Source organism: Schistocerca gregaria, chromosome 3 (genome assembly GCF_023897955.1).
Source record: "Schistocerca gregaria isolate iqSchGreg1 chromosome 3, iqSchGreg1.2, whole genome shotgun sequence".
NCBI lineage: Eukaryota > Metazoa > Arthropoda > Insecta > Orthoptera > Acrididae > Schistocerca > Schistocerca gregaria.
Window position 1 is genome coordinate 570,502,684 of NC_064922.1, and position 13,169 is coordinate 570,515,852.

At 44.4% G+C, this 13,169-nt stretch overlaps 1 protein-coding gene across 4 annotated transcripts in view; it reads right to left on the reverse strand.

Annotated features, from left to right (window-relative positions):
* LOC126354246 (potassium voltage-gated channel protein Shab) overlaps positions 1-13,169 on the reverse strand; it is a 1,056,422-nt gene that overhangs the window by 78,200 nt on the left and 965,053 nt on the right. For all 4 annotated transcript variants that reach the window (XM_050003752.1, XM_050003751.1, XM_050003748.1 and 1 more), the window contains one exon: positions 4,638-4,800. In XM_050003752.1, the coding sequence (XP_049859709.1) occupies positions 4,638-4,800 (163 nt within the window). The remainder of the gene's footprint in view (positions 1-4,637; positions 4,801-13,169) is intronic.

The following is a 13,169-nucleotide window of genomic DNA, read 5'->3' on the forward strand; positions in this document are numbered from 1 at the left end:
GTGATATGCTCTCCCCTCCCCCCCCCCCCCTCCCATTTCACCAAGGACACCCATCCACTATCAGAGTTCTGGTTTCTAATTCTAGGTCATCCATGCACTGTTTGATAATGAGTCCCCAAATCATGGTGACACTCATCCACCAGTCCCCCCTACTCCAGTGATCTAGGCCAATAGGACGACCTAAAATGGGAAAAAAAGCCCCGCCCCCATCCACCCAAACTGATTCATTACATCGTACTTCATTTTTTTAGTACGTGAACTCTGCTGCTTACGATACTTTCACTATGGCATATATATTATATTAAAACACTATAATTTATGAGCTAAATTACTTTAGCATCACAGTGTGTGATTTGGGTACTGTTATATTACTATGATTTAATGAGGTGAAAGGCTATTCTGCAAAGTGGCGGACAATATGAAAATAATATACGATGTATGGTATTTTGAGATTACAGTGCCTTACTGGTGAGCTGCTAAATTACTATAAATTTATGATGCTGTGACATTTCGTGGAAGTGTTCCAACGTATGACCGCATGCCACTGATATTCTCAATTTTTGGGTATTTTTTGACCGATGATAGCACTAGCGTATTTGTTGCGCTTCGCTAACTTTTAGACACTGACTACTGGGAAGTCAGTGTATTTGTTAAAATAAATCACTGTGCTAACTGTTTAATGTGAATATCGGCGTAGATTGTTTAAATATTGCATATGGTAATTGTCCAGTTTCATATTTGGGGTTGTATCTTTGGAATAGCGTGAGAGAATTGCCAAAATTATAATGAATTGTAAACAATAATGGAGGGATGTGGTCGTAGTGGTTGCATAAGGCGTGTATTTTTTGTTAAAAAGGCTTTGCAGAAAATGTTTATTGGGGATATTGTCAAAATTCGTTTAAATATCACCTTGTGGTACCTGTTAAGTAAGGTATTTACGTGCATCTTTGTTCACCGATCTTGAAAAGTGGGAGAAAATTAGTCTAAAGGTATCCAAAAACCGTAATTATACGTGGGAGGTGAAACGTTGGAGTGCTTATAGAAAATCTTATTACCTTATCATTAATTTACAGTAATTCAGCTTTTACCCAGTCACACTCTGTAATGTCAAAGTGTCTTATGTCATAAATTATGTTAATATTTCCCTCCATTTTGCAGAATATATAACGACTTCATTAAATTAGGTAAATTAGGGTGGTTCAGTGACACCCCAGTCATACTCTCCAATGTCAAAGCGCTTTACATCATAAATTACGGTAATAGTTACCCCCTTTTTTCAAGCAGGATAACACTGCTGCTAATGATCCTTTCACTACAGTGTACGAAACTCATGCGATTGGAATAGTAATAAAAGGAGTTATGGGGGAGGGAATTGATATAAGTTATCATATTGGCCTACGTTAATGTGAGTGGTGGCGAGGGGGGAGGGGAACTTGTTTTCCTATCATTTTTAAGTCATCCTATTGGCCTACATATTGGCCTACACACTCACCAGCCAGAACATTGTGACCACCGACCTACTATCGATATAAGTCCGTCCACGCGTCAACAGGATCACCTGGCGAGGGAGGACTGCTGGTCAGACACACGCGCAGTGCATGTAGTAACAGTGAGGTTGCTGTCTGCGAGTAGAATGAGGAAGATGCTCCGTTTATCTGAGTTCGACTGAGGGCAGACTGTGATGGCCCGGAGGCTCGGCACGAGCCGTTCGGAAACTACACGCCTTGTCAGGCGTTCGAGGAGTGCTGTGGCGAGAGTGTTCAACACATGGTGGAAGCGAGGTATAACCACGTCGAGGTATCGTGGGGGTGGGTGGCCATCCCTCATCACAGATGTCGTACGTCATAGGCAGGGCACACTGTGGCGGAACTGTCATCAGACTTTAATGCTGGGCAGAGTACAAGTGTGACTGAACTCACAGTGCGCCGACCACTCCTAAGGATGGGTCTCCACAGACGACGACTCGTGCATGTACAATGCTAACATCACGCCATTAGCAACTACGACTGGAATAGTCACGTGATCATCGCCACTGGACGTTGACAGTGTGGCAGAACATTGCGTAATCTGATGAATCCCAACACCATGGCGATGGGAGGGCGCGAATCCGTCGTCTTCCAGGGGAACAGATCTATGGACGCTGATTTTCCACCAGACGAAGCCAGTGGGGAGTGTCAACAGACCAAATGTGGATGTTTCAGCGGTTTACCTGACCATGATTGGTAAATGTGGCTTCATAACTAAACAATATACAAGATACATCTGGAGTATCCTGTCTTAATGCCCATATAGAAATTAGCTCGATTCTCATAATCTTTTTTTCATGCAGCTCTGGTGATGGAAAGAGATGTGATAGGGATGGAACCTATGACGATGGAGAACACGTAGGGCACTTGCCTGACGCACTTCACTTCCTCGTGCGATTGCATGGGAAGTAACGTACAGGCCAACTGCAACAGCGGCAAGAACATTAACTTGCCCTTCTTCTGCTGCGACTTGTTTCATTCTGTTGTGTGTCTCTAGGTGTTACACTACCACTCTCACGTAACTGGTTGAAGAGACTAATAAATAATTGCGGAGATGGATGACGCCTGTTGGCATATCTTTCCGAATAGCAACGTACAGGAACAAACTGCATTCTTGCTACACTCTCCATACGCCATAAACATGCTGGCTTTTTCTGCACAGGTAAATCGCATCGTCCACTCACGGCCTACTTCTTGGACTGTCACACATTAACTGACTACCAAGAGCACTGCACTCAAGGAACACACAAACACGCTGTAAGCAAACATAACAACATCGTACCTAGAAACTATGCTGGATGAATGGAACAAAAAAATGACGGTGCGAAAACTTTGCTCAGCACGATATCTCCTAAACGAATAGCACTAGACTCGTCCAATGAACACCGCTAACATTCTTATTTATCCTACTTTTAGTTTGTTAATGTCAATAGGAATTGTTCCATTTAAAAGGTGTATGTTTGCACAAAAAAATACGCTTTCTAAGTACTATTATAATCTGTATACTGGCTAACTGTACTATCTCCCCTGACCACCAATCCATTCTGTGAAAACCAAACGTCTACAGCAGATTCCATTTCCGCAATATTTCCGGTGCAAGTTTTAGGTGATACATCCTGTATATCTTGGCGAAAACCTTCTGTCTGTATGTTCTGGAGTGATGCGTTCATCAAATATTTTCACTCCACTCTTTACCAAATTTCTCATGTTGCACATGCCTTCGATAGGCCTAAGGGTTTAATAATCATTAGGACCTGCTTTAATAAGTGAATGCAACGTTAAGCAACATACACTACGTAAGTTTTGGCCAAATAATATTTTAATGTTCTTCAATACCACTGGCAACGGCCTCGCTGCAGTGGATACATCGGTTCCCGTGAGATCACTGATGTTAAGCGCTGTCGGGTGTGGTCAGCAGTTGAATGGGTGACCATTCACGCCGCCATACGCTGTTGCCATTTTTCAGGGTGCACTCAGCCTCGTGTTGCCAATTGAGGAGCTACTCGACCGATTAGTAGCGGCTTCGACTCGTGGCCTGAAGACGGAGTGCTTTTCTTTAATACCATTATCTGTATGATTCGACAAATTACAAATCTATTCCATACGTTTATTGAATATCAAATATAGAAGACTTTTTATATCTGGAAATGGCACGTTATGGACTTCTCTGCCCACTTTAATTTTCTTCGTAGTTGCAAGGTTTAGAGGTCAGTGCGCAGACATCCATTTCCTAATGCAGTAAGACACAGTTCTAGAAAAATCTTGATCAGCTGAGAAGATATTGGAGAGCTAGTTAAGATAAACATATTGACTATTTTTAACATAGTCGGTTGAGTGCGTAAAGTGTAAGTAACGTAATCGTAACATTCATAGTTCGAATTTCGCCAGTAGGACCATTTTTTACTTTTATTTATATTGTATATTTGTTATCAAACACAATGTTAATTAGTAAATACTGAATAATGATTTTTTAATATAAATAACTTTTTATATTTAATTACTGAGCACATGAAAAAGCAAGTATTAAAATAAATTTAAATTTGGAGCAAAAATCACGAGCAATAAATAGAAAACAAAATATGTTTTTTATTTTTAGAGACTGAAAAGCGTTATTACTGGATATCATTTTATTCAGTTATCAATGAGCACTTCATATGACCGTGTCAAACTTTATCTTCACGTAATTAGTCATTAAAAATAAAAGAATGTTATTTTTATTAAACATTATAACCTAATATTTGTTAATTAATATTACCATTGGATCGTAGACGTAAAAAGAAGTTCACCAATAGTGAGAACCGAAATGGGGACTTTTGTAATTATGAGACATACACTATGGGGACATCTGCCAGCGAGATTTGTAGACAAATGGAAATATTTTGTGCTCAACAGCCTTCCGATAGAATTTGAGCCTCAAAGTTGTGTTTTTGGATGTTTTGATAACTGGGCCGTACTGCCTTACAAGACTAATGTCCGGGAACTTAACAACAAATTCTATAAGAATAATAAAATCGATAGGGTCTAAGGTGCAGCAGCGACGTTTCTCGTGGCGCCTGTTCTCGACGAGGCAGTGTAGAAACAGCGCTGGGGCGGACGGGCGCGGCCGCTTACCTGAGGCGCGAGACGCGAGCGAGTGCAGGCCGAACAGGTGCTGGTTGATAATGCGCGTGGCCGACGCCAGGCTGCGCGCGCCCGGCATGAAGGACGGCCGCCGGCTGCCGGCGCTGCCGCCGCGGCCCTCCTCGTCGCCGAAGCGCGTCCTCGGCTTCAGGCCCTGCAACGCGCCACACCAGCCAGCTACAGCTCGCGCAGAGAAGCGTGACACCGGCGCAGGGCGCAGGCCGCTGGGCGAGCCCGTCCCGTTGTCCCGAAGGGGGTGGCCGCCGCAGTTAACTGTCACCTTGCCGACCTGTGCACTTGGACCGTTCTCATTGCAGTCACATAAAAAACGGCATGGCACTGCCATTTTCACGCACTACAGGTGCAAGGAAATCTGTTCATAGTCAGGCATATGTGATTACAAGCAGTATCATTAAATTTATGTTGGAAGAGATAAAAGAGGAAGCAAAAATCTCATTAAAACTGTTCCTCAGTAGGCTGGAGGAAACAGTAGTTACTCCAGTTGCTCTTGAAAAAGAATACAGAAGAAATGAAAAAAAAAAAAAACTAAAGTTACTTAACTACTTTGGAAAGTTGTGAAGAGCCTAGTCATGCACACATAATCGTAAACAGTTTTATTATTTTCAATTCAAAACTGCTAAGGGTTATTTTTGCCACAAAAAAGTAGACAGTGGAACTGCATCAGCGTCGAACCCACAGCAGTGGAACTTATGCTATGCGCATGAACTCCCTCTGATGAAATAATAATAACAATAATAATAATGGTACCATTTAGATGCGGTATGTAGGAAGATGAGCCTGCCCACACCTCTCCATGCCGTTGTCAATTTTCCAGGCCTTGCTGCGGTCTCCCTATCTCCCTAACGTGGGGGGGGGGGGGGGGGTTTACCGTATACCCTAGCCGCCGTTTGCTTAGATGGTTCAAATGGCTCTGAGCACTATGGGACTTAACATCTATGGTCATCAGTCCCCTAGAACTTAGAACTACTTAAACCTAACTAACGTAAGGACAGCACACAACACCCAGCCATCACGAGGCAGAGAAAATCCCTGACCCCGCCGGGAATCGAATCCGGGAACCCGGGCGTGGGAAGCGAGAACGCTACCGCACGACCACGAGATGCGAGCCCGTTTACTGAGAGGCGCAGACAGCGAAAGAGAAAGGGGAATAGGGAAAGGGGGATAATAATTGCTGATATGAACGACAACTTCTCCTTATTGCATGACACACACGGCAAGTTCCACTTCCTTCTCGACCGATAAAAGAGGACTACGATATAGTACTGACAAATACACCTGCAGACAAAATGCGAACGTTTTGGCTAAATTAACAGCCGGCGAGGGTGTGGACGCTGAACGACTTCATGTAAAAATTTTGACCGCAAGATGCTACTACCAAGTTGCAGTCCTACTAGACTATCAGTACAAAGAGAACTCTTGCACTTTCTCCGAGTTTGAAGTAGCCGTGCAAATCTGTCGTTCTCTAACTGCGAGACGGGGAAATGTCCAGCAGACAGGGGCGTCTGGCCGACCCCTGTGGCCGAGCGGTTCTAGGCGCTTCAGTCCAGAACCGCGCTGTTGCTACGGTCGTAGGTTCGAATCCTGCCTCGGGAACGGATGTGTGTGATGTCCTTGGGTTAGTTAAGTTTAAGTGGTTATAAGTCTAGGAGACTGCTGACCTCAGGTGTTAAGTCCCATAGCACTGAGAGCCATTTGAACCATTTGAACAGGGGGGTTGGGGGAGTGAGCCACAAGTAAAAATTTTGTCCCACGTACCACTTGCACTAGTTAGGTCCCTCCCTTGGAGTCGCTACTTCTCTTTAACCCTTTGAGTACCAGTGATTTCTACCCGAAACCACCATGTTATTGGTGTTTTTTTTTAAATTTTTTTTTAATGCCAGGCCTTTCGCATGAAACCATCGATTCTATTGCAAGATAGACACATCTAGTGGTACATTGACGTACTTCTACAAATGCAGTGCATTGCAGCAGTCACTTACTGTCTTCAACCCAACGCACAGATTGGGCTCTGTGAATGTAGGAGACTGTGACATACGTGTTATTTTTTTATTTTTACTGATCATATTGTGGAGATCGTTGACAGTGGCAGTAAGCATATCTAAAGTAAGCATATCTAAAGTTAGTGTAAGGTACATTAGGTTTTGTACTACAGTTGTTAATATGGTTTTGAAATGAAACCACTGGAGGAGTATGTACTTTTGATAAAAATTTACTAAATTCTAGCCACATTTTCGCTTGTTATATAGGACTGTAATTTGTTTAAGGCACTATGACCTCATATAAGTTTTGACATGTGGGACTGTGACTGGGAAAAATGCAACATTGCTTCAAATATCTCTCATGAATCGATGGATGGTTGGAAACTATATGTGCCGGTTTCAAGTTTAAAGCAATTGATTGTTTACTTTTTGCCAATTATGATGATAAATATACACTCTTGGAAATGGCTAAAAGAACACATTGACACCGGTGTGTCAGACCCACCATACTTCCACCGGACATTGCGAGAGGGCTATACAAGCAATGATCACACGCACGGCACAACGGACACACCAGGAACCGCGGTGTTGGCCGTCGAATGGCGCTAGCTGCGCAGAATTTGTGCATCGCCACCGTCAGTGGCAGCCAGTTTGCCGTGGCATACGGAGCTCCATCGCAGTCTTTAACACTGGTAGCATGCCGCGACAGCGTGGACGTGAACCGTATGTGCAGTTGACGGACTTTGAGCGAGGGCGTATAGTGGGCATGCGGGAGGCCGGGTGGACGTACCGCCGAATTGCTCAACACGTGGGGCGTGAGGTCTCCACAGTACATCGATGTTGTCGCCAGTGGTCGGCGGAAGGTGCACGTGCCCGTCGAGCTGGGACCGGACCGCAGCGACGCACGGATGCACGCCAAGACCGTAGGATCCTACGCAGTGCCGTAGGGGACCGCACCGCCACTTCCCAGCAAATTAGGGACACTGTTGCTCCTGGGGTATCGGCGAGGACCATTCGCAACCGTCTCCATGAAGCTGAGCTACGGTCCCGCACACCGTTAGGCCGTCTTCCGCTCACGCCCCAACATCGTGCAGCCCGCCTCCAGTGGTGTCGCGACAGGCGTAAATGGAGGGACGAATGGAGACGTGTCGTCTTCAGCGATGAGAGTCGCTTCTGCCTTGGTGCCAATGATGGTCGTATGCGTGTTTGGCGCCGTGCAGGTGAGCGCCACAATCAGGACTGCATACGACCGAGGCACACACGGCGAACACCCGGCATCATGGTGTGGGGAGCGATCTCCTACTCTGGCCGTACACCTCTGGTGATCGTCGAGGGGACACTGAATAGTGCACGGTACATCCAAACCGTCATCGAACCCATCGTTCTACCATTCCTAGACCGGCAAGGGAACTTGCTGTTCCAACAGGACAATGCACGTCCGCATGTATCCCGTGCCACCCAACGTGCTCTAGAAGGTGTAAGTCAACTACCCTGGCCAGCAAGATCTCCGGATCTGTCCCCCATTGAGCATGTTTGGGACTGGATGAATCGTCGTCTCACGCGGTCTGCACGTCCAGCACGAACGCTGGTCCAACTGAGGCGTCAGGTGGAAATGGCATGGCAAGCCGTTCCACAGGACTACATCCAGCATCTCTACGATCGTCTCCATGGGAGAATAGCACCCTGCATTGCTGCGAAAGGTGGATATACACTGTACTAGTGCCGACATTGTGCATGCTCTCTGTTGTCTGTGTCTATGTGCCTGTGGTTCTGTCAGTGTGATCATGTGATGTATCTGACCCCAGGAATGTGTCAATAAAGTTTCCCCTTCCTGGGACAATGAATTCACGGTGTTCTTATTTCAATTTCCAGGAGTGTAAATATTAAATTTTAAAATAAATATTTTTAATGTTTTTGGGACGCAAAGGGTTAAAGTAGCAGCTCAGTTGGCACCACGACGCTGAGCGCTCCCGTTCCAGGCAGTACTGTCTGTACCGGGCATGGAACGCAGTTCGTGCGGGTTTGTTATCTGCGCTACTCAATGAATTACGGAGGCAGACCAAATGGTTTAAATGGCTCTGAGCACTACGGCACTTAACTTCTGAGGTCATCAGTCTCATAGAACTTAGAACTACTGAAACCTAACTAACCTAAGGACATCACACACATCCATGCGCGAGGCAGGATTCGAACCTGCGACCGTAGCGGTCACGCGGTTCCAGGCTGAAGCACCTAGAACCGCTCGGCCACTCCGGCCGGCGGAAGTGGACCTTTTAATTTCAAAACCATTTTGCGGTTAATCCTTTACAGGTACCGACAGTTATCCTCGACGCACATTGGCTGGTGATAGACGCGTTTGCACACAGCTGTTCGCCTGCTTAGCTGAATAAAGGACTCAAGTATCAACTGGAATGGATACCATGTGGCGTCCGCCCCGACCAAACGTAACGAACAGTACCGAGAAGGGGGAAAGAAAAGCTGAGGCGTAACGTGTTTGACTATCATGCAGCGGGCCGAATTAGATTCCCGGATGAGTGAGAGATTTTCTCCACTCGTGGAATGGGTGTTGTGTTCTTTTTTTTCATCAGCGACACATAAAGCGCCCAATGTGGCGTCACCTGAAATAAGACTTGCAAGTCGACGACCAAACTTCTCAGATTGGGCCTCCCGACCATCAATGGGTTGGGGTTGTGTGGTTTGGGGGAGGAGACCAGACAACGAGGTCATCGGTCTCATTGGATTAGGGAAGGACTGGGAAGGAAGTCGGCCGTGCCCTTTCAAAGGAACCATCCAGGCATTTGCCTGGAGCGATTTAGGGAAATCACGGAAGACCTAAATCAGGATGGCCATCAATTAGTCACAATCATATCATTTCAGTTTTTTGCTCGCAGCTTCAGAACTTGTTTCAGTGTACACACTGTGATACTGCAGTAAACTGTGCAGCGCTGATAAGATAGGAAAGCAGCTGGAATACTGAAAGTAGTCATAAAGTTTTAATTAGTGCCTCGCAAAAAGCTAATGTTAGTTATTATTTATTTGTTTGTTTGCTGGTACGCGTGTGAAGTCCTGTTGCACACTGAAATCCCGACGCCACAGTACCGTAGCAGGTCACCAGGGGAGTCAAAAGCCGCGCGGGATTAGCCGAGCGGTCTGGGGCGCTGCAGTCATGGACTATGTGATTGGTCCTGGCGGAGGTTCGAGTCCTCCCTGGGGCATAAAAATTTGTGTTTGTCCTTCTGATAATGTAGGTTAAGTAGTGTGTAAGCTTAGGGACTGATGACCTTACCAGTTAAGTCCCATAAGATTTCACACAGATTTTTTTCGGGGAGTCAAAACAAAATGAGTTAATTATTGATGTGGGGTACGTAGTTTGTAGCAGGTCAGATGATTGCAGATAGCATTAACTTATTTAGTTCATGAACACATTTATAATGGGAACAAAAATACAAGTCATGTAAAGGGTGTCCCATTCGTCTTGACCATCAGAAATCATGTTTTGTGCAGAAGAAAAAGAATATATCACTCAAATGTTGTATAGTTAACAGGGGGACGTTAATCAGCATAATTTTCTGTCTTGTGATACTGCACTCCTCTTTTAAATAGCTCTACACTTTTTATTCGGTAATTCGTTTCTTCTCCACAAGATCTCTACAAAAGTGTATCACCGATTTACGTAAACGTATCATTCAACTTTAAAATAAGCAGAAACTGGGATTTTAATACTATTTTGGCGTACTGTGATGCATTAGGAGTGCAACGGGAATTCCCCTGTTAAACCCTGAAGAGAGAGGAGAGGGAGAGGACTCGGCTGATGACGTGATAGGGGAAGGAGCTGGAGTAGATACGGAAGACAAAGTGGATCCAGTATTAGTGTCCGAACTTAAAAGATCTCTAGAAGAATGAGGCAGGAGGGATAGATAACATTCCACTGGAATTTCTAAAATAAATTATTGGGGGGTGGGGGATTGGCAACTAATGACTACTTGGCTTGGTGTGTGGAATACATGAGAATGGCGACGTAAATTCAGACTAGGATAAGATATAGAAAAATGAAGTTCGGCTTTAGGAAAGGTAAGGACACCAGAAAGGCGTTTGATAGTGGAAGCAAGAATGATGAAAAATTAAGACACATTCATATGATATGTCGACCTAGGTAGAGCGTGGTACAAGATGTTCGAACTTCTGAGAAAAATACAAGTAAGCTACAGGGAAAGACGGGTAATGTACATTATGTTCAAGATCCAAGAGGGAACAATAAGATAGGATGACCAAGAATGAAGTGCTCGATTTAAAATGTGCGTAGAAGTAGAGGAAGTTAAGGAATTCTTGGACCCTGGAAGCAAAGTCACCCTTACGGATGGTAGGATGTGTGTTAAGGCATCAGGAGATAACCTCCATGGGACTAGAGGGAACTGTAGAAAGTAAAAGTTCAGCATCCACCAACCGACCGCAAGTCGTCTCTGACCCCGTAAACTTGCCACAAGTACTGAACCACTTACGAAAGGTCTTTTCTGGGAATGGCTACAACACCCAGTCAATATTACAAACTATTTCAAGACGCATACGCGACGGAATCTTCGCGGAGGAGATTAATTAAAAGCTTGTAATTTTGTCATTTTATGATTCAGTGACAGGGAAGATTAGCCATCTCCTGAAGTTACGCAACCTCAAATAATTTTTCAGGCCACCAGCTAAAATATGCCGACTCCTTAGGCTTCAGAGCTCCCGGCATTTCGAAGAATACCATGTAACGCACTTATCGATATTAGGTAGGTTAGACCGTTCACACGATAAAACGGTGCTTAACTGAGGCTGACTGATGAAGTGACTACGCTATTCGGAGAAATCGAATATGCTTTGGAAAATTCACGTAAAACTGCATTCGAGGAAACAGAGCCAGTTTGGTACTGTGTCCAGAGCGATATAACGTTTGCGATCGCCTCTGCGCGTTATAGCCGGCCGACATGCGTTGTAGTGCCCGCCTAGGTGGCGTGGCGGTGACGCCTTGAAGATAGTATTATTCTTCTACGTCACCTGCGGCGGGCCCCTCTGTTGCAGTTTCTACGGGCAGCAGTCAGGTGGCCAGGCCCCGGTGGCTTAAGACGGCGGCTAGTCTGGATGTCAGCGTCTGTTTGTCGGCGCCGCAGGGAGATGGCGAGTCTGCAAATTGTGTAGTGACGATTCTGATAGGAGTTGACACACATCTGTCCGACGTAATGGTCGAGTTCTGCAGCCTGCTACCTTCAAATGGCTAATCCGTTCTGACTACAGTGTAGATCCGTGTATCTGACATCATTTGATAATTGGTACTGATACAACTGAGGTATAGTGGAGCGAAGCAAGTTCCGGTCGTCACAGGGTGTAGCCGAGTCTGTGTGCAACAGTTCGACGCCATTTTCAACTTGAAGCATGATTGACGATTGGCACATGTTCTAGAACTAATGTAAGCTTGTTGGAAAAGTTACTCGGCTGCACTCATAAATATGAACATCGCATGTGCTCGATGCGTCAGTGTGTTAATAGTAGAAATTAGAATTAATGCTTTGGCCGAGCATACAAGTTTTTTAGTTTTTTAATTTTTTAATTTTTTAAATCACTACTTATACTATCATTATTTCTCTAGCAAGGCGTTACAATTTAATGTAAACAGTGTCTTGCACAGGCATTAGCTGTTACGCTACCTGCTGCGCTCCCTGTTGTACTAAGAAAGAAAGGAAAGGATTTACAAAACAGTTCTGTCCTCTGAGCTGACAGTTAGTTTTTCTAAATTTACTGTAAATGCTTTTAACATTTCTGCTACAGTACTTGAACGGTTTCAATACTCTAATGTTTTAAGCTATTGATTTTATGGTTAGCCACATGCTGATTAGAGGAAATAACTTTTCTGCCTGGGCAATTACTCTCCTTCCCAACTGACTGATTTAGCGTCAGAACTGTTTTGCTCCATGCTCGCTTACATTAATAAGTTGTATCTAGTGACTACTTTACAGAGTAATTTTTTTCTGATTTAGTTGTGTTATCAAACCGTATCTATCCATTTGAACAGTTGTGGTCATGAACAGAGGTGAAGACGAAACTGGCTTCCGACTTTCTGTGATGAATTTTATAACTGCTAAATGCAGTATTAAGCAAGAACTGAGATTAACGTCTTTCCTGTTATGCATATTAATTATAAGGTTTAAAGACAGCTTGGTCAAGTTGATTCAGCTTGTGTAAATTATTAAAGTTTAATGATTTTTGTTATTACCTGTGAATTTCCTAAATTAAAAACGAAATAAAATATTGTGAACTTTGTTTTAAATAAATGATTTGTGGTCTGGTATAGTCCGCTCACCCAACTCATTGCTAGCAGTCTCAGACACCGTTATCGCGAGGGGTAATGGTTTCTGGGATAAAATAAAGAAGTTATAGCCATCAAATTATATAACAACAATCTTGGTAAAAATGCCATTGTGCAGCCGAGTAAAGCGGGAAATCTGGCCATGCGGGGTTGAGGCACACATGGTATTAGCGGGATAAAACA